The 27,144-nt window shown below is 34.5% G+C and overlaps 2 protein-coding genes across 3 annotated transcripts in view; one reads left to right on the forward strand and one right to left on the reverse strand.

Moving 5' to 3' along the window:
• The window catches only part of LOC129754880 (uncharacterized), a 141,101-nt gene that overhangs the window by 42,899 nt on the left and 71,058 nt on the right, over window positions 1-27,144 (reverse strand). For both annotated transcript variants that reach the window (XM_055751131.1, XM_055751132.1), the window contains 2 exons: window positions 25,122-25,192; window positions 1,523-1,617 (listed from right to left, as the gene is read on the reverse strand). In XM_055751131.1, the coding sequence (XP_055607106.1) occupies window positions 1,523-1,617; window positions 25,122-25,192 (166 nt within the window). The remainder of the gene's footprint in view (window positions 1-1,522; window positions 1,618-25,121; window positions 25,193-27,144) is intronic.
• Window positions 1,908-14,547, forward strand: LOC129754881 (G surface protein, allelic form 156-like). The gene is made up of 8 exons (XM_055751133.1): window positions 1,908-2,122; window positions 2,198-2,427; window positions 11,867-12,104; window positions 12,166-12,408; window positions 12,470-12,726; window positions 12,875-13,088; window positions 13,148-13,286; window positions 13,353-14,547. The coding sequence occupies exons 1-8, from the start codon at window positions 1,942-1,944 to the stop codon at window positions 14,488-14,490; spliced, it is 2,640 nt and encodes an 879-aa protein (XP_055607108.1). The 5' UTR covers window positions 1,908-1,941; the 3' UTR covers window positions 14,491-14,547.

Genomic DNA, 27,144 nt, shown 5'->3' on the forward strand with positions numbered 1-27,144 from the left:
CACGATCTAGTATATTCGAAACCACGTCAGGAGTACCTCAAGGAAGCCACCTCGGACCGCTACTTTTCATTACATTTGTAAATGATCTATGTGAAAAACTCCACTCCGACAAGCTCCTGTATGCTAACGATTTGAAGCTTTTTAGGAGGATTCATTGTAATATAGATTGTATGGCACTGCAAGCTGATATCGCTAGGCTTGAAAGCTTGTGCCGCTTGAACGGGATGCAGGCTAATGCAAAAAAATACAAGGTAGCAAATTTTACTCGCTCACGGAACATCGTCAATTTTGACTACCGCCTATCTGAAAGTTATCTTGAAAACGTGAAGTCAATTTTAGATCTCGGAGTGAAGATTGATAACAGGCTCACATTTGCTGAACATATTGCAATTACTTCCGCAAAAGGTTTTTCTGCATTAGGATTTCTGCGTCGAAATACCGAGGATTTTGAAGACATCTATACTTTGAAAGCTGTTTACTGCGCTTCAGTACGAAGCATTATGGAATACGCTGCACAGATATGGGCTCCTTTTCAGAGCACACAGAGTTACCGCCTTGAACGAGTTCAACGTAGTTTTATAAGGTATGCTTTACGGCGCCTTCCCTGGACTGAGCCGCTTCGTCTTCCGTCTTACGATCAAAGATGCGCCCTTGAAAATCTGGCCACGCTTGAAAAACGTCGTACCGAACTTCAGCAAACTTTTATTTTTGACACCCTGACCCATCGTGTAGACTGCTCTTACATACTCCAGCGTGTCAATTTATACGTATCCACGAGGACGCTCCGACAACGCCAGTTTCTCTGGATACCTTACCACCGTACTGCGTATGGTCGAAACCACCCAATCGTCAAATGCTGTGAACGTTTCAATGTAGTGTACCATCTGTTTGATTGTAATGTATTTAAACGTAAATTTAAACTAGACATAAGTAGAATAACCTAGTTTTTAAGAAATTTGTCTGTATGGTAATTCCTCATCCAAAGACCAAGTAATAAACTAAACTAAAAAATATTCGGTCGGCAGAATATTCGGTAAATCCCTAATAGTAATGATCTTTCTTAATATCTTTAAAAAATATATGGAAACAATTATACTTATTTACATTTTAAACAGTGGGTTCCGAGCAAAATATGAAAAATAATCGTTTAAGTTGGTAAAAACTACAATCGAAAGATCAGTTCCAAAGCCTCAAAAAAATTGTTTCGTACTACAAAAGTTGTTGTTATCATAGAACTAAACTTCTGTGAATCCTTCTGCGGAAAAAATGGGTTTTAGAGGGTTGAAATATGAGTTAATCATCCAGATTTAAGTTTTTGAATATCTAGGTTTTGCAAACTTTTAAGAAAAATTGAATTTTCTAAATACTGTATTGGATTTCGACTGATTTAACTGGCTTAAAAGGAAAAATTCAAAACTAATAAAAGAAGACAACAGAGTTGAGGATCTCTCAACAGTAGAAATGATTTGTATATGGAAATGTAGAATAAAATATGTGGTGTAAGATAAAGATCTCTACTTACGTTACATCATCTCGCACGAATTTCCCTTTCAACGGTTTGGTAAGGTTCAGAATTGGCCGTTCGTTGCGATCCAGAATCTCGAGCCGGAAGCCGCCCTGTGGTGGAAGATAAGAAAGAAAGTTTTATTAGTATCTACCCTTATTTTTCTTCTGTTTTTTCAAGTCACGTGTGTCAATGTCAAGTGCCTGTCATGTATGAACTCGGCTCTGTGTAGATATCGATCACGTTTTGTGTCGATTAAGTTCCTGCCGTTATCAGCTGCCTACCAAGTTTTGTAAGATTCGATAACAATCGGTTAAGAAAGCTCTATTGGCTCAGCCACTTGACAGTGGAAAACTATAAATTAAATGACCGGTCATAATTCCGAAACTTAGTTTTACGGTGTACTTTTCCATGACAGCAAGTGTGAATGGGAAAAAATGGTGGGCACAGGGAGTAGTTTAGTTCCGGTGGTTTTGATCCTGGCCAGTTTTTGGACCGCAGGATTCGCCTTAGATTGTTACAGTTGTACCGGCAATGGTTGTGTAGATCAAAATACTTATCTCAATATCGCAAGTTGTGCTGCTGATGTTACGGGATGTTATGCAAAATTCACAGGGCGTAAGACAACTTGGAACAGTTTTGGATTTCTTCTGAACAAAATTTAATCCAGGTTCTATTTTTCATCGTTAACAGTGACGGTGACCGAACGAGGGTGTAAGCTTGATACTGTGGAATGCACTACGGCGGATTGTGAGGAGTGTCAAACGGATGAATGTAACGGACTCAGTGTTCCTACTCATACATGTGTCAGTTGTTCATCGGTGGTTGATACTAACTGTGTCGGAAGTGTGCAAAGTATCGCTCCATCACGATGCGATGCCGTCACGATTGATGTTACAGAAAACCAGTGCTACACGCGAGTTGTGAGTAGATTTTGAATATGAAAGTGAGATATATCAATCGAATTTCGCAATACACCTTGGACAGTAAAACCACTGACCATACTGACTGGACACTCGATTTCGTTTTCTGGATAATTTTTAGAACAGTACGCAATGTCGATTCCAGAGTGCGCATCGATCGATTTGAAGAAATGCTATCCCAGTTAGAAAATGCCACCCAAAATAAAACACGCAATTTCTACGATAAAATCGGGCTAAACAGGACCATTTTTCCTACAGGGCATTTTTTGTCAAATTTTCCAGGTTCGCCATCTGCCGTCGGTATTGCGAACCTGCAAAATCTGACAACAAAAAATTAGACAGAAAATGGTCGAATTTTTGTTCTAAGTGTCATGTCAGTGTGGTCAGTGGTTAAACTGTTCTTAAATAGAGCTGCTAGGAGATCTAATGCAAATTTGAACCTGACCGATTCACCTAAACCTGTAATTATATGGGATTTTTTTTCGAAAGAAACATTTCTAAGTTTCTGAGTTTTTCTTAAGGCTAAGATTATAACAAGATGTGTTTCCGAAAACTGCTCTCAATCTCAATGCTACTAGAGTATGGTTGCCAGATTGCCTGGGTTTGCCCCGGATATTTGATACAAAATTTGTCAACATTCCAGCCCGGTCTGGTTTCCCGGATTTCATTGAAAAATGTCTGGATTTTGCCCGGATTTGTTCACTTTTTTTTGGCACAAATCAAACAAAACAAAAATTAATTGAGTTGAAATTTTTTTTCATTTAGCAACCGAAACAAATTTTGTTTAGCAGATTTGGCAAAAATAATCATGAAAATATTATTCGAAGCCTAACAAACGATTAAATATCTGTTGATGAAATTTGAAGAAAAAAATATTTTTTTCAATATTTTTATTTTGATTTTTTGGACCAGAATGATAAAAAAGGTCCTTTTTAAATAAATAAAATAATAATAAAAAATATCTTGATATTTGTTGAGTAATTTCTGGGTTTTGATAAAATTTGCCCGGATATTGCACAGATTTTTCATGGTTATCTTAGGAATGAAATGCCCGGATTTTACCAGGTTTTTTAAAAAATTTGCCCGGATTTTCGGCCCGGATTGTTCGGCCCGGATACGTGCTGGAAAAAATCTTGCTACCTTATACTAGAGGAATAATTTCGCACCAAAACTTGCCTTTGTAGAAATATTTTCATGTTCTCTGACTTATATAAATTTTTCGAAAGTTATAGTTTCAGTGTAGTGAAAAATGTTTGAAGAAAAAAAATTAAAAAAAACGAAAATTGTCAATCAGCTTAAGATTCAGATGTGAAGAGTGGTCCAATTGGTTCATTTTCGCACTCGACCCTTAGAATATGAGAAAAAATTTCAAGATAAAAATTATTAAGTTCTTCTTGGTAAATTGTCCAAAAATAAAATGCAATCTCATGTTTTATGGAGTGTGTCAAATTTGCAATAATTTGTGAATATGAAAAGACGGGATGTGTATTGAAATTTTAGTTTCATTTTTTCAGTTCTATTTAACGAAATGTTTTTGAGATCAAATTTATAATTCACAAAATTTGCTCGAGAACAAAAATGACAAAAATGACGAAAATGACAAAAATGACAAAAATGACAAAAATGACAAAAATGACAAAAATGACAAAAATGACAAAAATGACAAAAATGACAAAAATGACAAAAATGACAAAAATGACAAAAATGACAAAAATGACAAAAATGACAAAAATGACAAAAATGACAAAAATGACAAAAATGACAAAAATGACAAAAATGACAAAAATGACAAAAATGACAAAAATGACAAAAATGACAAAAATGACAAAAATGACAAAAATGACAAAAATGACAAAAATGACAAAAATGACAAAAATGACAAAAATGACAAAAATGACAAAAATGACAAAAATGACAAAAATGACAAAAATGACAAAAATGACAAAAATGACAAAAATGACAAAAATGACAAAAATGACAAAAATGACAAAAATGACAAAAATGACAAAAATGACAAAAATGACAAAAATGACAAAAATGACAAAAATGACAAAAATGACAAAAATGACAAAAATGACAAAAATGACAAAAATGACAAAAATGACAAAAATGACAAAAATGACAAAAATGACAAAAATGACAAAAATGACAAAAATGACAAAAATGACAAAAATGACAAAAATGACAAAAATGACAAAAATGACAAAAATGACAAAAATGACAAAAATGACAAAAATGACAAAAATGACAAAAATGACAAAAATGACAAAAATGACAAAAATGACAAAAATGACAAAAATGACAAAAATGACAAAAATGACAAAAATGACAAAAATGACAAAAATGACAAAAATGACAAAAATGACAAAAATGACAAAAATGACAAAAATGACAAAAATGACAAAAATGACAAAAATGACAAAAATGACAAAAATGACAAAAATGACAAAAATGACAAAAATGACAAAAATGACAAAAATGACAAAAATGACAAAAATGACAAAAATGACAAAAATGACAAAAATGACAAAAATGACAAAAATGACAAAAATGACAAAAATGACAAAAATGACAAAAATGACAAAAATGACAAAAATGACAAAAATGACAAAAATGACAAAAATGACAAAAATGACAAAAATGACAAAAATGACAAAAATGACAAAAATGACAAAAATGACAAAAATGACAAAAATGACAAAAATGACAAAAATGACAAAAATGACAAAAATGACAAAAATGACAAAAATGACAAAAATGACAAAAATGACAAAAATGACAAAAATGACAAAAATGACAAAAATGACAAAAATGACAAAAATGACAAAAATGACAAAAATGACAAAAATGACAAAAATGACAAAAATGACAAAAATGACAAAAATGACAAAAATGACAAAAATGACAAAAATGACAAAAATGACAAAAATGACAAAAATGACAAAAATGACAAAAATGACAAAAATGACAAAAATGACAAAAATGACAAAAATGACAAAAATGACAAAAATGACAAAAATGACAAAAATGACAAAAATGACAAAAATGACAAAAATGACAAAAATGACAAAAATGACAAAAATGACAAAAATGACAAAAATGACAAAAATGACAAAAATGACAAAAATGACAAAAATGACAAAAATGACAAAAATGACAAAAATGACAAAAATGACAAAAATGACAAAAATGACAAAAATGACAAAAATGACAAAAATGACAAAAATGACAAAAATGACAAAAATGACAAAAATGACAAAAATGACAAAAATGACAAAAATGACAAAAATGACAAAAATGACAAAAATGACAAAAATGACAAAAATGACAAAAATGACAAAAATGACAAAAATGACAAAAATGACAAAAATGACAAAAATGACAAAAATGACAAAAATGACAAAAATGACAAAAATGACAAAAATGACAAAAATGACAAAAATGACAAAAATGACAAAAATGACAAAAATGACAAAAATGACAAAAATGACAAAAATGACAAAAATGACAAAAATGACAAAAATGACAAAAATGACAAAAATGACAAAAATGACAAAAATGACAAAAATGACAAAAATGACAAAAATGACAAAAATGACAAAAATGACAAAAATGACAAAAATGACAAAAATGACAAAAATGACAAAAATGACAAAAATGACAAAAATGACAAAAATGACAAAAATGACAAAAATGACAAAAATGACAAAAATGACAAAAATGACAAAAATGACAAAAATGACAAAAATGACAAAAATGACAAAAATGACAAAAATGACAAAAATGACAAAAATGACAAAAATGACAAAAATGACAAAAATGACAAAAATGACAAAAATGACAAAAATGACAAAAATGACAAAAATGACAAAAATGACAAAAATGACAAAAATGACAAAAATGACAAAAATGACAAAAATGACAAAAATGACAAAAATGACAAAAATGACAAAAATGACAAAAATGACAAAAATGACAAAAATGACAAAAATGACAAAAATGACAAAAATGACAAAAATGACAAAAATGACAAAAATGACAAAAATGACAAAAATGACAAAAATGACAAAAATGACAAAAATGACAAAAATGACAAAAATGACAAAAATGACAAAAATGACAAAAATGACAAAAATGACAAAAATGACAAAAATGACAAAAATGACAAAAATGACAAAAATGACAAAAATGACAAAAATGACAAAAATGACAAAAATGACAAAAATGACAAAAATGACAAAAATGACAAAAATGACAAAAATGACAAAAATGACAAAAATGACAAAAATGACAAAAATGACAAAAATGACAAAAATGACAAAAATGACAAAAATGACAAAAATGACAAAAATGACAAAAATGACAAAAATGACAAAAATGACAAAAATGACAAAAATGACAAAAATGACAAAAATGACAAAAATGACAAAAATGACAAAAATGACAAAAATGACAAAAATGACAAAAATGACAAAAATGACAAAAATGACAAAAATGACAAAAATGACAAAAATGACAAAAATGACAAAAATGACAAAAATGACAAAAATGACAAAAATGACAAAAATGACAAAAATGACAAAAATGACAAAAATGACAAAAATGACAAAAATGACAAAAATGACAAAAATGACAAAAATGACAAAAATGACAAAAATGACAAAAATGACAAAAATGACAAAAATGACAAAAATGACAAAAATGACAAAAATGACAAAAATGACAAAAATGACAAAAATGACAAAAATGACAAAAATGACAAAAATGACAAAAATGACAAAAATGACAAAAATGACAAAAATGACAAAAATGACAAAAATGACAAAAATGACAAAAATGACAAAAATGACAAAAATGACAAAAATGACAAAAATGACAAAAATGACAAAAATGACAAAAATGACAAAAATGACAAAAATGACAAAAATGACAAAAATGACAAAAATGACAAAAATGACAAAAATGACAAAAATGACAAAAATGACAAAAATGACAAAAATGACAAAAATGACAAAAATGACAAAAATGACAAAAATGACAAAAATGACAAAAATGACAAAAATGACAAAAATGACAAAAATGACAAAAATGACAAAAATGACAAAAATGACAAAAATGACAAAAATGACAAAAATGACAAAAATGACAAAAATGACAAAAATGACAAAAATGACAAAAATGACAAAAATTACAAAAATTACAAAAATTACAAAAATTACAAAAATTACAAAAATTACAAAAATTACAAAAATTACAAAAATTACAAAAATTACAAAAATTACAAAAATTACAAAAATTACAAAAATTACAAAAATTACAAAAATTACAAAAATTACAAAAATTACAAAAATTAAAAAAATTACAAAAATTACAAAAATTACAAAAATTACAAAAAATTAAAAATTACAAAAATTACAAAAATTACAAAAATTACAAAAATTACAAAAATGACTAAAATGACAAATCTGTCGATAATGACCATGGCAAATTTAATGCCACAATAATTGCAAAAATAAAAAAAATAACTAATGAAAAAAAAAAAAAAAAAATTATAAATAAACAAAAATCTGAACAAAAATACCGAAACATTCAAATTCTTCATTAAAATTCTTAATTTGAATTTTGATTCTGATTTCAATGTTTTATCTTGATTTTTGATTTTATCTCGATTTTTGATTTCTGAATTCTGAGATCTAAGATTTCGGTTCGAAATCCAAAGTTTTGAATTCCAAATCCTGAGTCCTAAAATTCTGAATCGTAGGTCTAAATTTCTAAACTTTAATTTCTGAATCCCGTGATTTGATTTTTCAGTTCTGTGCTCCGCATTATTAGTTTTGAAAAAATAACTCTGATCTATGAAACAGTAGGTTTACATTAACAGTTCTAATTTCCGGGTTCTGGATAATGAATCTGAGCTCTGAATCATTAGTCCTTAATTCTGAATTCAATCCTTAGTGTCCTTATGTTCTGAATTCTGAGTTCTCGGGAATGATTTAAATGCTTTTTGATTTCAGATTTAATTTCATTGTTCCAAATTCTAAGTTTTGAATTGTGGATTGATTTGAAATCTGAATTTCAAGCTCTGAATTCTGAATTCTGACTCCAAATTCTGAGTTCCGAGTTCTGAATTCTGAACAATGAGCACCAAATTCTATGTTCTGAACATCAAGTTCTGATTTCTCAGAGTAAAACTACATATTAAGTTCTGCTCTGCATAGTTTAATTTTTAGTTCCTAATTAAAAGCACTGAATTTTTAACTCTGCATTCTGTATTAAAAATTCATAGTACTTTAATCTGATTTCTCATCTTTGAGTTTTTTAATATGTGTTCAAACTTCTGGATTTTAATTTCAGTTTCCATTTCTGCTCCATTTTTGCTTTTGAGTTAATTTTCTGAATCATGAGAACTGATTTCGCAGAACTCAATTCTGCAATGAGTATGTATAATTCTTGTTTTGAACTCTGGGCTCAGAATTCTGCAAATCTGGAAATCTGGTTTCTAGATTCTGAGTTCTGATTCACAGGTTTTGAATTCTGTATGCAGAACTCTGAGTTCAGCATTCTGAGTTCAAAACTCTGAGTTCTGAATTTTTAATATATGTTTTGAATTCTGAGTCCTGACAATTTTATTCTGATATTTAGATTCTGCGTCTAAATTTTTGAATTTAAAGCTTCAAAATTTGAGTTTTGAATTTTGAGTTCTAAGTTCTGAACTCTTTTGAGATCTGAATTTTCAATGTATAATTTGAATGTATAATTTTTGTTTTGAACTCTGGGCTCAGAATTCCGCAAATCTGGAAATCTTGTTTCTAGATTCTGAGTTCTGAATCACAAGTTTTGAATTCTGTGTTTTGAAATCTGAGTCTGCATTCTGAGTTCAAGGCTCTGAGTTCTGAATTTTTAATTTATGTTTTGAATTCTGAGTCCTGACAGTTTTATTCTGATATTTGAATTCTGCGTCTTAGTTTTTAAATTTAAAGCTTCGAAATTTGAGTTTTGAATTTTGAGTTCTAAGTTCTGAACTCTTTTGAGATCTGAATTTTCAACGTGGCGGTCTTAAGCCTACCCCTTTTCTGATTTCTGATAGTTATGAATTTCTGAATTCTGAAAGTTGAGACCTGAATTTTCAATTTTGAGTTCCAAATGCTGAGTTTTGAACTTTGGATTTGAGCTTTGAGTTAACTTCTAAAATCTTGAATCTTCATATTAATTTTTGAATTTTGATTTCTTGTTTCTGAATTCTGAATTCAGCATTATGATGTCTGATTATTGGATTCTAACTTCTGAAACCTGAGTTTTAAATAATTTGGTTTTAAATATCTGAATATTGAGTTCTGAATTATGAGATCTTAGTTTTTAATCCTTAGCTCTTGGTTCAACGTTCTGGCTCTGAATGTTGTATCTTGTACCAATTCCGAATTCTTTGATCTTTATTTTTAGTTTTTTTTATTTTCATTTTTGATTCTGAATCTTAGTTCTGAGTACTGAAATTATAAGGCTTGGAACTTTTGTTTAGGGCAGTTTTTCGATGGTTTATATCGACTATCATGCGTGGTCATTTTTCTAACTTAAAACTTAAACTATTTTTCCATCGTGTTTATTCCTATTGAGCTTATCTCTGGAGCCAAAATATATTGATTGTTCAATGATACTTCTTCTTCTTCTTCTTCTAATTTTACCAACATATCCAAAACATGTAACCATCCTGTAAAATTAAAGGACTTGCGTCTCTGTGGACTTTGTGTCTTCTGTTGCATAAAACATGCATTGCAAATGCTTCATTTAGATTACTAATAAACCTATAACATAATTTGAAAATTGCTACTGTGAACTTATTAGAATATCTTACATGTGAAATAAGGAAAAAATACAATATAAACGTTTAAATTATTGGAAAAGGTTGGATCTCACCAAACAAATTTTCGTTGTTTTCGACTAGAGACCATTTCCTCTAGTCCGGACTGGCTGTCGTTTAGATTCCTTCTGCACTCACTCAAACAGGTTTCAACATTCTCAAACATAGCACAAACCACTCCCGGAACTTTCGCCGGTCATTCAACTTTTCCAATGTTTAGTTACAAAATTTATTGTTTGACTTTAATTTCATTTAAAATTTTTATGGACGAAAAAAAAACGCACGCGTCACCTAAAAGTCATGGCTTACTTCTTCCTAACGATTATTTGGTCGCAATTCGACCAGACCGAACTGAACGCCAATTTGAAAAAAATTGAGTTATCTATTGCAACGGATGCGAAACATGATAAACTACCTATCCAATGAAAATCAGAACATTTTTACTATTTTTACTGATTTTATTAGAAAATTTCAATGTTGCAGATAGTCGAAATGGCAAAAATGCGTTGTGCCAAAGTGAACTGAGAGCCAGCTTTGAGGTGAAGATGAAAAGCATGTTTGGGTCATGAAACTGATTTTGTGAGAAATAAGCTTATGTTTGTTGGTTTTTTTCTTTTCAAAACAGTTCTTCGGTTTGTCAGGAACTAATATCTAATAAATTAAATGGTAAGAAACGTTCCCGTAGCTAAAAACTTCATGTTGCGGATTGTTAACATTTATTAAAATCTCGTTCAGCCAGACTGAACCGAATCCCTTGAATTTTGTTTTCCAATTTACTCAAGGGAATGTTAGGATTTTTTAACGATAAAAGATGCTTTATTTTATTGCTTACTGTCGTTCAGAACGCAACCGGTAAGTTGAAATCACAGATATTCCGCTTTTCAAAAGTCCGAAATTTGTATGGCGCGGTTCACTCTGGCTCAACGAAAAAAAACATTTTTCAAGCATCAGCCATACTCGTTGGGTGCTGCTTGTAAACCGCCTATAAGTAGGCTCCTACGTTTAGAACAAATTGCCCAGTCAAATGATAGTGCATGACAATTTTTTAAACATTTTTGTTCGACCAGAGTGAACTGGGTGCAAACATAATGCTATTAAAGTTATGTTTTCTGCTTGATGTGTAATCAGAAATCGACCAGTATAACCTCGATGGCTTTATAAGAGTCTAAATGTGATGGTAAAATGATTAAATAAGATATCTGATGAAATGGTATCAATTGGTAGGGCTGTGAACTTCGAACTCGATTTTCTCGAAATCAAGTTTATGGCGTTCAGTTCGGTCTGGTCGAATCGCGACCATTTAGTCGAAAAAATTCCACTGATGAATCCAAAAAGGTTCTTGTTCAAGAAATTTCATCTCCACAGAAAAATTCAATAAGGATCCAAACAAAGTAAATAACAAAGCTTTTCAAATAAAAATATGTGTAACTGACAAGAACAAAAATTGAAAAAAAAATCATTCCATACTTGAATTCTAATTCTCCACATTTGAATTCTGATTTTTTTTTTAAATGGTGTTTTTATCATTAAGTGTTGCTCGGAAATCAGAGCCGTAAAATTTACCTAATTTCCGTTTGTTTTTAGATAGGCGGCGTAACAGAGCGTGGCTGCGTCGTTTCGAACAGTGAGTTAGATGCCGCCAACTATGCGGATTATTCGGAAACCTGCACAGGCGAAGGATGCAACACCGGAATAGTTCCGATTACCCGGCAAAAGTGCGTTAAATGTGTAGGATCGAGTTGCGACACCGTTACCACGATCGATTCCAATTCCTATTGCGACTATCCCGACGATGGCTGTGTTGTGCTAAGGAGAACCGATGGTAAGATCTTAACAAACAAGAGCCTTTGTTTATTTCTATTTCTCTACTTTTGGGTTTTCAGGAATCTACTATAAAAATTGTCAGATGGCAATGTCCACTTCCGATCAACAACTGTGTTCGTCACAATCCGCTAGCTGTGCATTTTGCATTGGACAAGAGTGTAACACTAAAGACCTGAGTACGCTCAAAGCGGCCGGAGAGCGGATGTGTCATTCCTGCATGGGAACGAACTGTCTGAGAGCATCGGTTACCCTAGAAACCTGTGCCAACAGTGACGATGACTGTTACGTTGTTTTCGAGGAATGTCAGTTCATATTTTGGGGGTTCTTTTTCTGTAGCCACTGTAAATTTGATTTCATTTACAGACAATGCTGTTCAGCGAGGGTGCGTTTCCTCAATCACCGATGAAGTGATAAAGAATGCCTGCCAGGATGATACCGATGACAGCTGTATCGTATGCTCAACCGATGAATGCAATTTGATCAGCAGCAAGAATCACCAATGCTTCTACTGTTCTTCAGTTTTAAACACCAATTGTATCACCGGTACCGGCATAAGTTCAATAGCATGCCCTGCTCCGACAACGGAAGTGACGGAGGATGCTCAGTGCTACACTAGGGTGGTAAGATATAAAATCGCGAATAAACACTATGGAGAGACATATGCTTGCATAACGCCTTAGAAACCATCCGGCGCTATTCCTTAACCAAACGGCAATCGCTAAGATTCTCAAGTAAACTTTTCCTAACGGATTCAAAAACTCTTTTCAGCTTGGCATGGTGACAGAAAGAGGCTGTCTAGGATCACCCACCGATGATTTGCTTTGTAAGCCGGGGGAGAACTGCGAAACCTGTAAAATTACAAACGGTGCCGCATGCAACAGTGGACTGTATCCAGCTGCCAGGATAAAGTGCGTTATTGGTAGCACGGCCAACGCTTACTGCGGAAATCCTACCGATAGCTGTGCACAAATCTCACAAAATTGTAAGCGATTTGCTACAGTAGGTTTTCCAAATTGATCAAGTATTTCAATTTTTTTACAGCTGTCATAACCAAGAAATGCAAAGCCGGTATGACAGCGGATGAAGTATCCTATTGCGCAGCTAATAGCAACAAGTGTTCATTTTGTTCCGGGGACAACTGTAACCAACAGGATATTAACTTCAACTACATCGAATGTTTGTAAGTAGGGATGATTGTTTATTATTATATTTCCACATTCATTCAACCTCTCATCCACCCATACAGAACATGCAATTCAGCAGACTCGACTCAATGTCTAGCTTCTCCGTTGTCAATTGGAACCATCGAAACGTGTTCTTCATCCTGTGCTACGGTCATGGGAACGAACGCCGCTGGAGCCCAGTACATTCGTCGAGGATGCCAAAGCTCCTTGTCTGAGGCTGAAAAGCAAATTTGCACTGGCTCCAACAGCAACTGTGTAACCTGTACAGGAAACCGTTGCAACACGGGCATTGTTCCGCAATCCCGGTTGGCGTGCTACACTTGTCTCGGAGGGAACTGCTTCAGCCAGCAGACCATCAGCCTGCAATACTGCCCCAGCTACGTGGAAAACGATAGCTGCGTAGTACTGATGGACAGCCAAGATCTACTCGTAAGCATGGGTTGCAAAAGTTCACTTAGTACCCAACAAGCTGCCGCCTGTAATAATAATCCTGCTAGCTGCAAGACCTGTAGCGAATCGCAGTGTAACGCACCTTCTAAGTATATTCCGCGAGCAGCTTGCGTCCATTGTAGCAGTATTTCTGACCCGGACTGCCAGCATAAAGCTTCCAGCTTCGAAGCTGAGCCGTGTGCAGATCCCCTAAACACAAAATGCTACTCAAGGTTCACGTCTAGTGGTGCGATAGAACGTGGTTGCCTCGCCGATCTTGTTTCCAATGATAGGGTACGCTGTCTGTCTGGTGTAGATTGTCTGGTTTGTTCGTCACCAACCGGAACCTGCAACAATCTGGAGTACCCGGTCAACCCGGAACAAAAACTCCAATGCTACCAATGTGTTTCGACCCAAGACCAGACCTGTAAAGGGTCTCAGATCGGGAAAACACTTAATGAGTGCTCAACGTTTAACTCTCAGAACCAGTGTTATACGATTGTTGCGGCCAACGGAGACACGGTGCGTAAGTGTTCGACCCAATCACGAGACGTGGAATGTGCCGGATCGCAGCTCTGTGAAGTTTGTAAGTTCAATGGCTGCAATAACCGTCCGTCTACGGAGATCACCCCGTACAATACGACCACCACAACTCCGGCACCTACCAAATGTGGGGCTACAGGACTCCTGGGAGCCGGAAGTAGTAATTTGTTTGCAGTACTGGCAACAAGTTTGCTGATGGTAGTTGCTTCATCGATCTTCAAAGTGTAAAGGATAGAAAATAGCGGAAAAATTAAGAATGGAAAATACAAGACTTGTACTCAGTTATTCGGTACTTTGGGTCGATAGAACTTAAAAGATGTTATCCCTTAAATTTCGTTCAACAGCTGGGACTTAGGATTTCAGATTTCTTCCGGTCTAATTAACTTTTCGGCGGGTCTTAAGCAATTTATATACGCTCTTTACGACGTAAATCTTAAATTCTCTCCTATTATCTCTCGAGACAGTAATAACGTCAATCCCTTTGCCATCTATATTTGTATTGAAGCTTGCGTGCAGAGTCTGTACCTACGTAACCTGATCAGGAAAGCCTATCAAAATTGTAACTCAACCCATCTCTACGAGAAATTATTATTGTATTCAAATAATCGAGATTCGGGAACGTAAGTGGAGATGGATTGGGCACACGCTGCGAAGAGATGATAACGAAATTTGCAGAGAGGCGCTAGAATGGAATCCAGAAGGATCGAGGAAGAGGCAGACCCAGAAACTCGTGGCGGAGAAGCCTAGCCAACAAAATACGAACTGTCGACGAGAATCTTGACTGGGACCAAGTGAAGACGCTGGCTCCGGATCGTCAACAGTGGAGGTCTTTTACCACGGCCCTATGCACCGGAGGATCGGCGCGGGAACATTAAGACCTTAAGACCTAAGATTCAAATAAAGCATAGATATCAAAATCTTCGTTTTGGTTGTTTCGGAAAAAATGGTCATATCTTCTTTGATACAATCAGTTGGTTTTTCTGCCTCGATTTTCCTGCTTCGAAAACTTTTATTTGTATATTGAAGCTCTCATTCCGATGCATCAGGCATGGTTCTATGGTAGCGTGCGTGCCTCTCAACCTGAAGGTCGAGATTCGAGTCTCCTGGCTGAGCCTCAAACTTTTCAAGGATAGTTAGAGTTGGACACAATGCACAAAAGTTTGAGTACAAGGCAGGAGTATTGCATACTAGGGATGTTTCAAACAAACATTGCGCGTTAGCTTGCATGCATGACTAATATTTTGGCATTTTTTGTGGTCTAAATCCTATCTGATTGATTTATAATTTGGATATAAAGGGCGAACATGAAATTATTGCGAAACCGAAAATGTGTCGTCCGGTACCAGTTTCTTAGTGTTCCATTTTCCACTTTCTCAACATGTCCATCTCGTCTTTGACTGTCTTCTTGCTCTTCCAAAGTTCCCGTTACTGCTCCACCGCGGGCAGCTCCGGACATTTTGGCGGGTTCATGTACTTTGGAACCAAATGGACAGAATTGGCCTCATACCACTCCAGGACACTTTCAGAAAGGCTCACTCCTCAGTCCGCAAGAGTAGATGGCATGCGAAACGAAATATTGATGAAAAACTCCAACCCCGTAATTTGCTTAAAATCGACTTTTAAATACACGTTTTTTCGTCCATCACACAGCAGCCATATTTTGTCAGCATCTTCTCGTAGAGCTTCGGTGCCCGAGTTTTAGCCGTCGATTATTGCCGCTCATCGCGATTTGGAAAGTTCTGTACCTTGTATGTATGCAGTCAAGCTCTTTTCTTTGCATCCTGGACGTAGCTTTCCGACCCGCCGATCTGTTAACCAAATCACGGATTGAGACGTTGGGCTTTGCTTTAATCATTCGCTTCACCATTTCCTTCGTCTTTTGTTCTCCTATCCCGGTTTTCTGGTAAATCTTCAACATTTTTCCCAACTGCCAGGGCGACAGGTCAGGAAAATCCAGGTGGTTGGAAAGAACTTGTTCTCTCGACTCGCGTTGGTTCACCTCCATTTTCGTTGAATCGATAAACACGACTTCGAATTTGACAGCATGTAAACAATACACATTAATGAGAAAGTGTGCAAAATTTGATTAATTTTTATCCAATGATAAAAAAATACCTGTTGAATGTATCGCTTTAATTTCGTTTTCGCCCTTTATTCATCGACTTCAAAGCCGCATATGACAAGATCGACCGTGACGAGTGAAATATTCGGTACTTTGTAATATTACTTATAAACTGATTTCAAATTCTCACTTTCTAAAATGCAACTTACGCCCAAACCTTTTCTATTACACACTACCTTGGATGAACCCGACTCAAGTAAGACGTTACTCAATTCGGGATGCCACAACGAGCTATGGAAAGTCATGGACGAGAACGGCTTCTCCGGGAAGGTGACCAGACTGGTCAAGGTGTCGATGGATGGAACGCAGTGCTGTGCGCGGCAGTCTGGAAAAATTTCATTTTCATTAAGCTGATAGCTCCAAACATTGAGAAAACATCTCAGTCACCCAGATATTTTTCGGGGTTTTTGATAAACAAACAAGAGGTGCGTTCATGAAATCCACAACCCATCACGTTCGAAATTTTGTTTTTCAGTTCTTTTCACACTCATTCGTTAACTGCCCTCACTGAAAATGAACATCAGATTTTATCATTTTCAAGGTTATCTGAGTGAAAGTGAAAGAAGAAAATAATCATTCCTTTGAATGTCATCTAGCTGAAATTGTTGACATACAAAAAAAAAACTCAGCAGCCACGATTACAGGCACCGTTTGTTCTGTTTTCATCGATATTGGGAAAGAAATTTCCTTAGGATGAGGAAACCGAATTACAAGCAATTGCAAATAAACATCCCGTTTAAAAGAGCTATAAGACCAACGGAACAATTTTTTAAAAATTATCTTAAAAGATAGTGTTATATTCGTACAATTATTGTTTTGCTGTTTCTTTAAATCATAAACCTGTTGATGATGTTATCATCCTAATTTAATTATTTATTGATAAATATCAGCTTTGAATTCCATTTTGCAAGAACAAAGGTTAAAGTTCATTTTTGTTTTTTTTTTGTTTTTTTTGTTTTTTTTTGTTTTTTTGTTTTTTTTTTTTAAACTGCGACCCAGAGATGGGTGTTGACTCAAACATTCAGTCAGCGAAACTTTTTTTTTTTTTTTTGTAGAGAAAATGAATCCAACTTAGATGAAATTTTATGGACTAGATAAGAGAAAATCGATGTTGAAAAACATGCGAAAAAAATTCGCGTTGTCTCCCGGTGAGACTTGAACCCACATCTTGCGCCTCTTCGGGGCCCATGTATTAACATTCTACTACAGGAGACCAACCTGGCGTATGAATATTATACTGGTTGAGTGTCGATGTCTATCGGAATGAAGGGAATAGTTCTCCCATGTGATCATAATCATTTTTCTTGGTCTATTTCTATTCATTTCAGAGAGGCGCAAGATGTGGGTTCAAGTCTCACCGGGAGACAAGGCGAATTTTTTTCGCATGTTTTTCAACATCGATTTTCTCTTATCTAGTCCCTAAAATTTCATCTAAGTTGGATTCATTTTCTCTACAAAAAAAAAGTTAATTTTTGTGTTGAAACTTTTTTTTTTAATTATTAGAAAACATTAAGCTTATAATAAATTCGATTTTACTTATCAAAATCAATATATTCTTTTCTATTCAACTATCCCTGCAAGATGTTTTTTATAACCGGAATAGAAAATGTCCACTAAATTTAAAATCTGACGGGATGCCGGTACAATCGTTCTATTAAATTCTTGATCTGGACCAACGTGTTGAAGGAATTCTTTTCAGGATATTCTCTGGGCGCTACAAAACTAATTTGCCTTTTTCCGGTATCTCGTTGAATACCGCTTCTGTTTCACAAACCTATATTGAATTTTAAAAACATTTTAATACAAGAACTATAAAATGTTTTGATAAATTTATTGCCTGGTTCGTTTGTTTGATTTTCAACGTGTTCGAATGAGAAGGGGTTCCTGGCCAAATTCCATCACAACGTGTCTCGGCGCTCGTTACGTGCACTTAGCACCTGCACTAAGTTTTACCCTTGACCGATACTTCGAGCCAGCAACGTTTGATGAAAATTTTCAATCAATTTTCTGACAGTTGATATTCTCGATTTGAAATTTGTAACGGTCCGTAGTAGGCAATGTGGTAATATTCGTAGATCTCCAATACATAATTTGTTCATGTATCAAGTTAGACTCACTGGGAGTTGATCCTTGGGTGAGTGAACTGGAAAACGACGGTAAAATGGAAAAATCCACCCGGAGTACCACAGAATAGCTTATCGTTATTCTGACAGTCGTCATGAGTTGCCAATGGTGACTTTCCTAACTGGTGGTGAAAATGGAGTTTTCTTGGGATGTTGAGAAGAAAAACTGGGGCCTTAGCCATTTTAGATTGGGGTCGTTCGGTTGGCATTTTTAAGAAGTAAGTTTGGTAAAGTCCCGGATTGTGATTTTTAAAAGGCGGTTATCATTACGATCTTCGATTATTCATATTTTCGGTCATTTTAGTACGAGCTAGTAGTTTTGCTCTGTGGTGTACCCGGAAGTCGACCCTGGACCGATTGCAGTCCAACCCCGAACTGTGGAAGTTATCCGGCGGTGGCTTAGTGCGCAAGTGGAAGGACGATTCTATCGATAAGTTGACCATTTTAGATACTCAGGGTGTTACAAACTTTAAGCAGTGTGTTTGCACATTTTATGCAGCGGAGTTCTACGGATGATACCACAGAGTCTAAGTTCGTGTTACGGCGCTACTTTCCTCATTTCGCCAACCCCATTTTATGTACTTTCGTTGGAAGCCCACCCCTGGGAAGAAAGTTCGGGTTTAAAGCGACTTCAGCACATCAACTCCTTGAGTTGTTGGCGCTTAAGTGCTTGAAGTTTATTTGCGCAAATTTCGCTCAGAAATTTATTTTCTTATTTCACAAAGTGAGTGAGATAGCGAGTTAACAAGGGATTATTGTTTGCTGTAGGTTTTTTTGCCGTCTTATTTCAGCTTTAGACTCTGGAAAGAATCGAGACGGTACAAATTTTCACTGACTCTTCACTGAGTTCTTCACTGAGTTCATTCAAGAAACTGACAGCTTTGAGTGAACTCTTTCGGTGTACATTCAACGGAAATGAAAACGATGATGAAAATATAAAAACAAAGATGAAAGTGAACCATTGTCAAATCATTGAAGGTAAACTGAGAAGGGAAAAAACTAGTAGTCGTTTGTATTTATTTCAACTGGAGAAAACTTGGTTTAATTTCACTGTGTTCTGTCGAAATTTTTCAAGACTGGTGCGCGGATTTCAGGGGAATTGTTGAGTTCATTCGAATCACGCAGGGGGCTTCGACAAGTTGATGGTCTACCTGCATGATGTTTGACTGTGGAGGCGGAGGATGAACCACGAGTTCGCGTGACTCCACGGCGAAAGCAGTATCCAGAAATTGGTGAAGACAGGCCTAAAACGCTGGACAGGACATGTTGCAAGAATGCCGGACGACTGTCCTGCAAAACAGGTGTTTGCTACGAATTCGGTAGGAACAAGACGAGCAGGAACGCAACGAGCGAGGTGGTTAGACCAAGTGGAGCGTGATCTGGAGAATGTGGAATGTTCGAGAAATTGGACCAAGTGGATTTTAGGAAATTTGTTCAACAAGTTCACGGAGAGAGAAAACTACAGTTGTTCTTATTATTTCAGCTGGTGGTACCAATCATCTAAGCGTAGTTGATTTTTTTGCATCTAACTATAAATATAATAAACTCAACTACAAACTGATGATTGTCTTTACGCAATCAACTATGAATATAATAGAACCCAATGTAATGATTCAATTGTAAATATGATAGATTCAACTACATTTATATGATTGATTTTAGACGTTCAACTATAAATATAATATTCAACTATACATTCCTGGCTGACGTCTCACATTTAATTAAATACGATAAATACGATAGATTCATTACAGTGGTATAATTGATTCAACTGTAAATATTATAAATTGAACTACAATTGTATGATTGACTTTAGTTATTCAACTATAAATATAATTGATTCAACTATACATTTCTGGTTGACCTCTAACATTTAACTATAAATATGATAGATTCAACTGAAGCGGTATTATTGATTCAACCGTTAATATGATAGATTCAACTACAATGTTTGATTGATCTAGGTATTAAACTATAAATATAGTACATTAAACTATATTTTTATGATTGATAGTGTTCATCCGTGTTCATCAGCAAAAATAAAATAAAATCGTAAGTGGGAGGCCAGTACGTAATCCCTGCAGCGATCGTAATGCTGTTTCTGGGGATCAGCCGGCATTTCCCGACGTCGGTGGCAAAGCGCAAGCGCTCTACGGCGATTAGGAAACATTTTCCTCTACCAGTTCCTGGCAGCGGTCGTGTAGTAGGCCGACAGTTTCTGTTTACCCGCGAAATCGACTTGGGTCTCGACGTTCCTTTACGTGATCCTGACATGATTCCACAGAAAACTAGCATTGGTAAGTCAGAGTATGATAGATTGATGTCATGATATTTAGTGAATTTTCCCCCCACAAAGTCAATCTTCTAAGCTAAGCAAACGATTGTAAAAAATCTTCGCCGGGTCCAAAAGCACGGACTTCTGAGGACGTCTTGCGGGGCCGATTAATTAAGACGCACAATTTACTAGGCAACCATGCATCAAGATGCAAAAAGAACAACAGCGGAGGAACCAGTACGTGGATACCGGAATTTCCGGTCAGTTTTCGAGCATCGTTGCGGCTCAAACAAAATAGATGCAAAATTATGCAAAAATAAATAAAAGGAAAATTAAATGTAGCCATAAAAATATTTCGAAAAAAGAACATCTTAAGATATGATAACTTACAATATAAAAAGAATTTAAATTTACAATATTTATAGTTGACCTAATTGAATCAATCATAGAAATATAATTGAAACTATCATAATTATAATAAAGTTGAAAATATTATTATAGTTGAATCTATCATATTTATAATTACATCAATCATATTCTTTTAGTTCAATCTGTCATATTTATAATCAAATCAATAATATTACTATCGTTGAATCTACTATATTTACTGTTGAATGTATGACATCAATCGTACATTATAGGGGCCGTTCAGATACCACGTGGACAGAAAAATCAAATTTTTGACCCCCTCCTCCCCCTTCGTGGACAAGCGCGGACATTTGGAAAACCCCTACCCCCCTCCCCGGATATCCACGTGGACAAATTTGAAAAAGTTTTTATTCTAAATACCTGTAATTTGACAGTTAGAAAACACCTCTTTTTGCCTTTTTGTTATAGAAATGGATGATTTTGTTAAACCGAATAAAAATTTCCTGATATAAAAAAAATAAAAAATTTTAAATTTCTTAATTATCATATTTATCACTTGCTTCCAAGTAGCTACTTATTGTTTAAACTTAAACTGGAGAGGTATGCCATTTAAAGATTTTGATTTAAACATCTTAATATTTATTCACCTTTAGGAAATATTTTGAAAGTAAGTATGTCCACGTGGACATGACCCAAACACCTACCCCCCTCTCCGTGGACAAGCGTGGACATCACCATACTCCCTTCCCTCCCCCCCCCTAAGTTGTCTACGTGGTATGTGAACGGCCCCATAGTTGAATCTATGATATTTATAACTAGAAGGACCGGCAAATTGAATATTTCTATTCGGACCTTGACCAGTCAAAATGACTGGTAAAGGGAAAATTTTTTATATCATAATATTTTCAACTTTTTTTTTGAAAATATTTTGTTATTTATTCGATAACATATTTGTTATAAAATGGAAATATTTTTTTTACCATGGGTGCACGGAATCACCTCATTTTGGCATAGTTGACGAATGCGTGGATATCATTAAATGAATATTTGAAATAATTATCAAAAAATTAAAACACATTATTAATCTCATTATAAAATCATATTAGATGGCTATGGGTATTGACCATGGATGCACAGTTTCACTTCAATTTTGTTTTAGTAGATATTTTCTAACATTCATAGCTTTGAAATTTTTCAACACGTTGCCCATAAATTATACCTGATATTGTAGGGTTTGAAGCATATTTTTTTCATAAGTAGAGCAATTTACCATGGGTGCACGGATTTAACGCCATTCATCCAAAATCAACTTTTTTGCATGCTACAGGTAAAGAATAAAGACTTTTATAGATTCAAATGAAAATTTGTGTTATATACATGGTTTTTCATTATGGGTGCACGGATTCACCGCGTTTTAAAATCAAATATTGGATTTTTTCAAATTTTTAAAAAGCATTTTTACAATTCTTAACTAAATCAAAGTCGAAACCAAGTCTTTCATGTTGAGACATAATAATTTAAATGGCGATTTTTATTTTTAGTTCCGTTTTTTCATTCCCGGAAAAGAAATATTTCAATTATATATTGAAATAATTAATTAATTTATTTATTATTAAAAACAGGTTTTTGTAATCATATATTTATCTGATAAGATCTGATCAACATCCAAGAAATTGGAAAACGGTTACCATAGACCGAGTGAATTTTAGGAATTATATGCATCAAGTTGTGTCGTGCGACGGAAAACAGTGAAAATAAAAATAATTAATCAACATTGTCAAATGTACACATTGATTTGGTTTTCCTTAAAAGTTTTTCGATTGACCAATATTGCATTTCAAATACCTCAAAAATATTTTTCTTTTCTGAAGCAAGTTGAAAACTGTTTTTTTCTATATAATTTACAACGGCGAATTTACAGCCATTCCGTGCACCCATGTTGAAATATCTTAGCACCGATGTGGTCTATCAGACAGGCTGGCGCGAGTCTGGTCTAGGTATGCCAGGCGTACTGGGTTCGATTCACGGAATCGGCAAGAAAACTCTTGGGTTCAAACCCCATACGTTGCCGACAGGTATAATGTGTTTTCTCTTATAATAAGAATGTTCAATAAGATGGTTCAATCAGTTGCCAGCTAGTATAGTATATTAGCCAAGTATAAACACGGGTGCCGGAATACCGGTAAGTGAACTTGCATTGGAAATTTGTCGAACCTGATAATCTAAAAATGCATGTGAATACATACTTGGGCAGAAACTGCGGTGAATCCGTGCACCCATGGTGGATAACCAACATAAAAAAATACTCCGTGGACCCATGTTGAAATATCATTTAAATTATTCAATTTCATAGCTGATGTCTTCAAATTTTAATACACAATTCATAATTATATTACTCATTCTAGTTTAGTATAAAACATATTTATCACCTAAAACTACTCGATTACTCGAATAGACATGTATTAAATATAAACATAACTTTTACAAATCTTGATGAAATTTCGCCAAATTCTGACATAAAGTTTAATTATAGTTGAGCACCAAAAATTGGGAGTCAAGTGCTTGAAGCGCCACACAGCGGCCAATCCAAGTACTTTTCCTACAAATCTTCATGACTTCGCATCGAAAATCAATAATTTCATAACGAATGACACATTTCTGCCTACTATAAATCAACTAGGGCTCATTGTATTGAATGTAGATTGCAAATGAAAGCAAAAGCAAGCGAAATTTTTTTATCTTGTTAGAGTTGTGGGTTGTGAACTTTACCAGTTATTTTGACTGGTCATGGTCCGAGTGTCCATGGAGAAATTTTTCTCGCTTATTAAAAGAGCTAGTGAAATAAAAAATACACAGTTTTGAAGAGATTCAAAATTCATGAAAAGTCGTATTTTTGCGAATTTTTAAAGCGAAGTATTTAAAAGATATTCAACACACAAAGTGTCCAACCAGTCATTTTGACTGGTGCGGTCCTTCTAGTGTTATAGTTGAATGCACAAAATCAATCATACAACTATAGTTGAATGTACTATATTTATATATTGTTGAATGTACGTAATCAATCAGATTTTCTATTATATGTATTGTTGAAATTTGGATGATTATAGTTGGTCGAGAAGCAATCAGATATATAATTGAATATAGGTCGATTATTGTTGGAAATACCATACTTTTTCCTGCGTGCTATGCAAGGTTGCCGAAATAAATTCTGTGTTTTGGAAAAAAATAATTCTGACTTTCTGTGATTTTGCCCAAAAATTCTGTGAAGAAATTCTGTGATGCTTTTTCATTGAATTTCACAGAAAATTCATGAGAAATTTGGTCTTTTACACATTATAGTTGGACAAAATCAATTACCGTTACCAATCTTATCATACTTTTCTGATTCAAAGTAAGAAATCTAAATTTGATACTGTCCAAAAATATTATAATTTAGGAAATCCAAACAAAAATTCTGTGAAATCTGTGAAAATTTTAAAATTCTGTGTTCTGTGACACAGATTCTGTGATGAAAATTTGCTCAAAATTCTGTGAAATTACAGATTTTTCTGTGATTTCGGCAACCTTGGTGCTATGCCGTGAGACGAAATGCTATGAAAATAAATAATTAAATTTCATATCGAGGACGTCGATTATATCACTTTGCTAGGATGTCTTATTTTTTGTAAAATTTAATCTTTGAATTTATAAATCTACGGACGATTGGTTTCATTGTGGCACAACACAGGCGAGAAAATCAGTATGCTTTGAGCCTTGCTATATCTTCAAAAAATCTAAATAAGGTATGGTTTTTGTATTGAAGTATTTAGGTAGGTTTAGGTACGATTTTTTTTAAACGATCAACCAATAACTTCAGGAACTTGATTCGATCAAGTGCGAAACCTCGAAACGCAATCACGGCACGAACCCAGACACGACAAATGAGGGAAAAGCAAACAAAACGCAAAAAGCTAAAAATATTCAAACTTACCCGATGCGGATATGCGAGATGCCACGAGACGTTGAAAGTGCTTCCGGCCAGGAATGATGTTTTCAATGAACCTGAAAATGAATGAAAACAATGCTACAGTTTTAGACTTGCACTGACTGGTAGGTAGATGTAAGTAAAATATTTAAATAAAGGGTGGGTGGCATGATGGCTGATAGATACATTACGAAGCACGAACAACAATGGAGGAAAAAGTACCGGCAACAATCGCCCATCAGCCGGTATGATGGGTCTATGATTGTATTTAGTTGAAACATGTAAAAGGGAGAGGTGGGTGTTTTGAGCACGTGGAATGACCATCGACTATGTTTCTGAATAAATGAATACAAAACACCGAAAAGCATGAACGTATGCTATTTTTGAGTGTCCATAACATGAATTGTCGATAAGTGCATGGAACCCATCGCTCCCCTAAAGTGGAAGCAAAATAAAAAAAGTCACTGCGCATCATAACCGTGTAGGCACTTTTTCTTCTATCAATAAAACACACAAAATTATTATTATTGTACCTTCTCATAGTCATACTCATAAGTCGGCCTTCTGAGAAGTGGTTCAATTTTGTTTCCAGCTGTTTATTTACTTTTCTGTTGTTTTGCTTTTTTGTAATTTGAATAGGTTATGTAGCGATTATTTTTTTTTTTCAAACAAATTAACCATTGGTCCCAACGTGTGATATAAAAAAACAACTTTTTACGGCTTAACTTTTTATACAATTTAAAAAAGAATCCTCATATCTAATAAATGATTTAAAAAAAACGAACAAAAGAAATTAGCACATTTTATTTGGTCCCCCATCAATGAGCATGTAATTCATTCAAATAATTCCTCACAGTCGAATAAGCATAATGTACATAATTTAACGGCGTTAAAAACCGGAATCGACAGACAAAGCTCCAAACCCTAGGAATGTACGAAAAAATAAGCTTAGGTGTCAATGATTTCATGAGGACAACTCTTCATGGGATCTTTTCCAAACTAAATTGAAGAAAAAAAAATCAGAAACACACATCATCGTTCCTGACCAAGGTCGTCTTTCCTGGACTGGTCGTAAATGTTTCTCATGGTGCGATTTTTTTAAAGGCACATCATTTGTTTTCAGCAGTTCTTAAAAGTTTGAAAAACGTTTTATTCAGTATATCTTCAAAAATTCATAAAAGATCCGAAACCAAAATCGAGAAAATCGAAACAAATTAAAGTGAGAATCTTTGATACTCACCTTCGTTAAAAAATTTGACACTTGACAGCTTTGTGGCACAGATCGAGAGGTCTCCTAATGAACTCTGAACCGCACCAACAATATGGTCCTGTCTGAGGAAGACAGGTTGTGTTTGAAAAGTTGTTTTGGTCGTGTGTAGGGGTTCTTGGGTTTGAATGTAAACTTCTGGTTTAGCACTAGTAGCAGCAGACAGCAATTCTGAAAAGCACCCAGTCATGGCGTGGTAATTAATGAATGAGTTGAGATCATCGACAGTCCTAAGACCTGAACACGAGCATTTGATGAGAATGATGGCCAAACAGACGCCGAAACTTAAAAACTTAAGCATGCCTTAATTGGTTTGTTTTGAGGGTTGGAGGATGGTGTCGAACACTTTTAATCGTTTCATTGAACGGTTTGGAACGGAAATTGAAAGTTATGATTTTGAACAGCCGAGCTGATTCAATTTTGAATTTCATGCAAAAATTTTTTTTGCAAAAATTAAATTGTATTTATTGCGATATTGAAAAAAAAAAATCAATAATTCAGCTATTTTTTCAAGTAAATCATAACTTATTTTATGAGCGCCGATGTGGTCTAGTGGATAGGCTGGCGCGAGTCTGGTATTGGTACGCCAGGCGTACTGGGTTCGATTCCCGGTATCGGCAAGAAAAACTTTTGGGTTCGAATCCCATAAGTGGGCCGACAGGTAAGATGTGTTTCATTATATAACTGACTATATAATTGGAATGTTCAATCAGTTGCCAGCTGGCCAGGTATATACACGGATGCCGGAATACCTGTAAGTAA

The sequence above is a fragment of the Uranotaenia lowii genome, chromosome 3 (assembly GCF_029784155.1).
Source record: "Uranotaenia lowii strain MFRU-FL chromosome 3, ASM2978415v1, whole genome shotgun sequence".
NCBI lineage: Eukaryota > Metazoa > Arthropoda > Insecta > Diptera > Culicidae > Uranotaenia > Uranotaenia lowii.

Bases quoted from the DNA above. Each gene is read 5' to 3' on its own strand.
- LOC129754881 (XM_055751133.1), top strand. From the start codon at position 1,942: ATGGTGGGCACAGGGAGTAGTTTAGTTCCGGTGGTTTTGATCCTGGCC. The intron at 12,409-12,469 runs GTCAGTTCATAT...TTTCATTTACAG, and splicing joins TTACGTTGTTTTCGAGGAAT to ACAATGCTGTTCAGCGAGGG. The intron at 13,089-13,147 runs GTAAGCGATTTG...ATTTTTTTACAG, and splicing joins TGCACAAATCTCACAAAATT to CTGTCATAACCAAGAAATGC.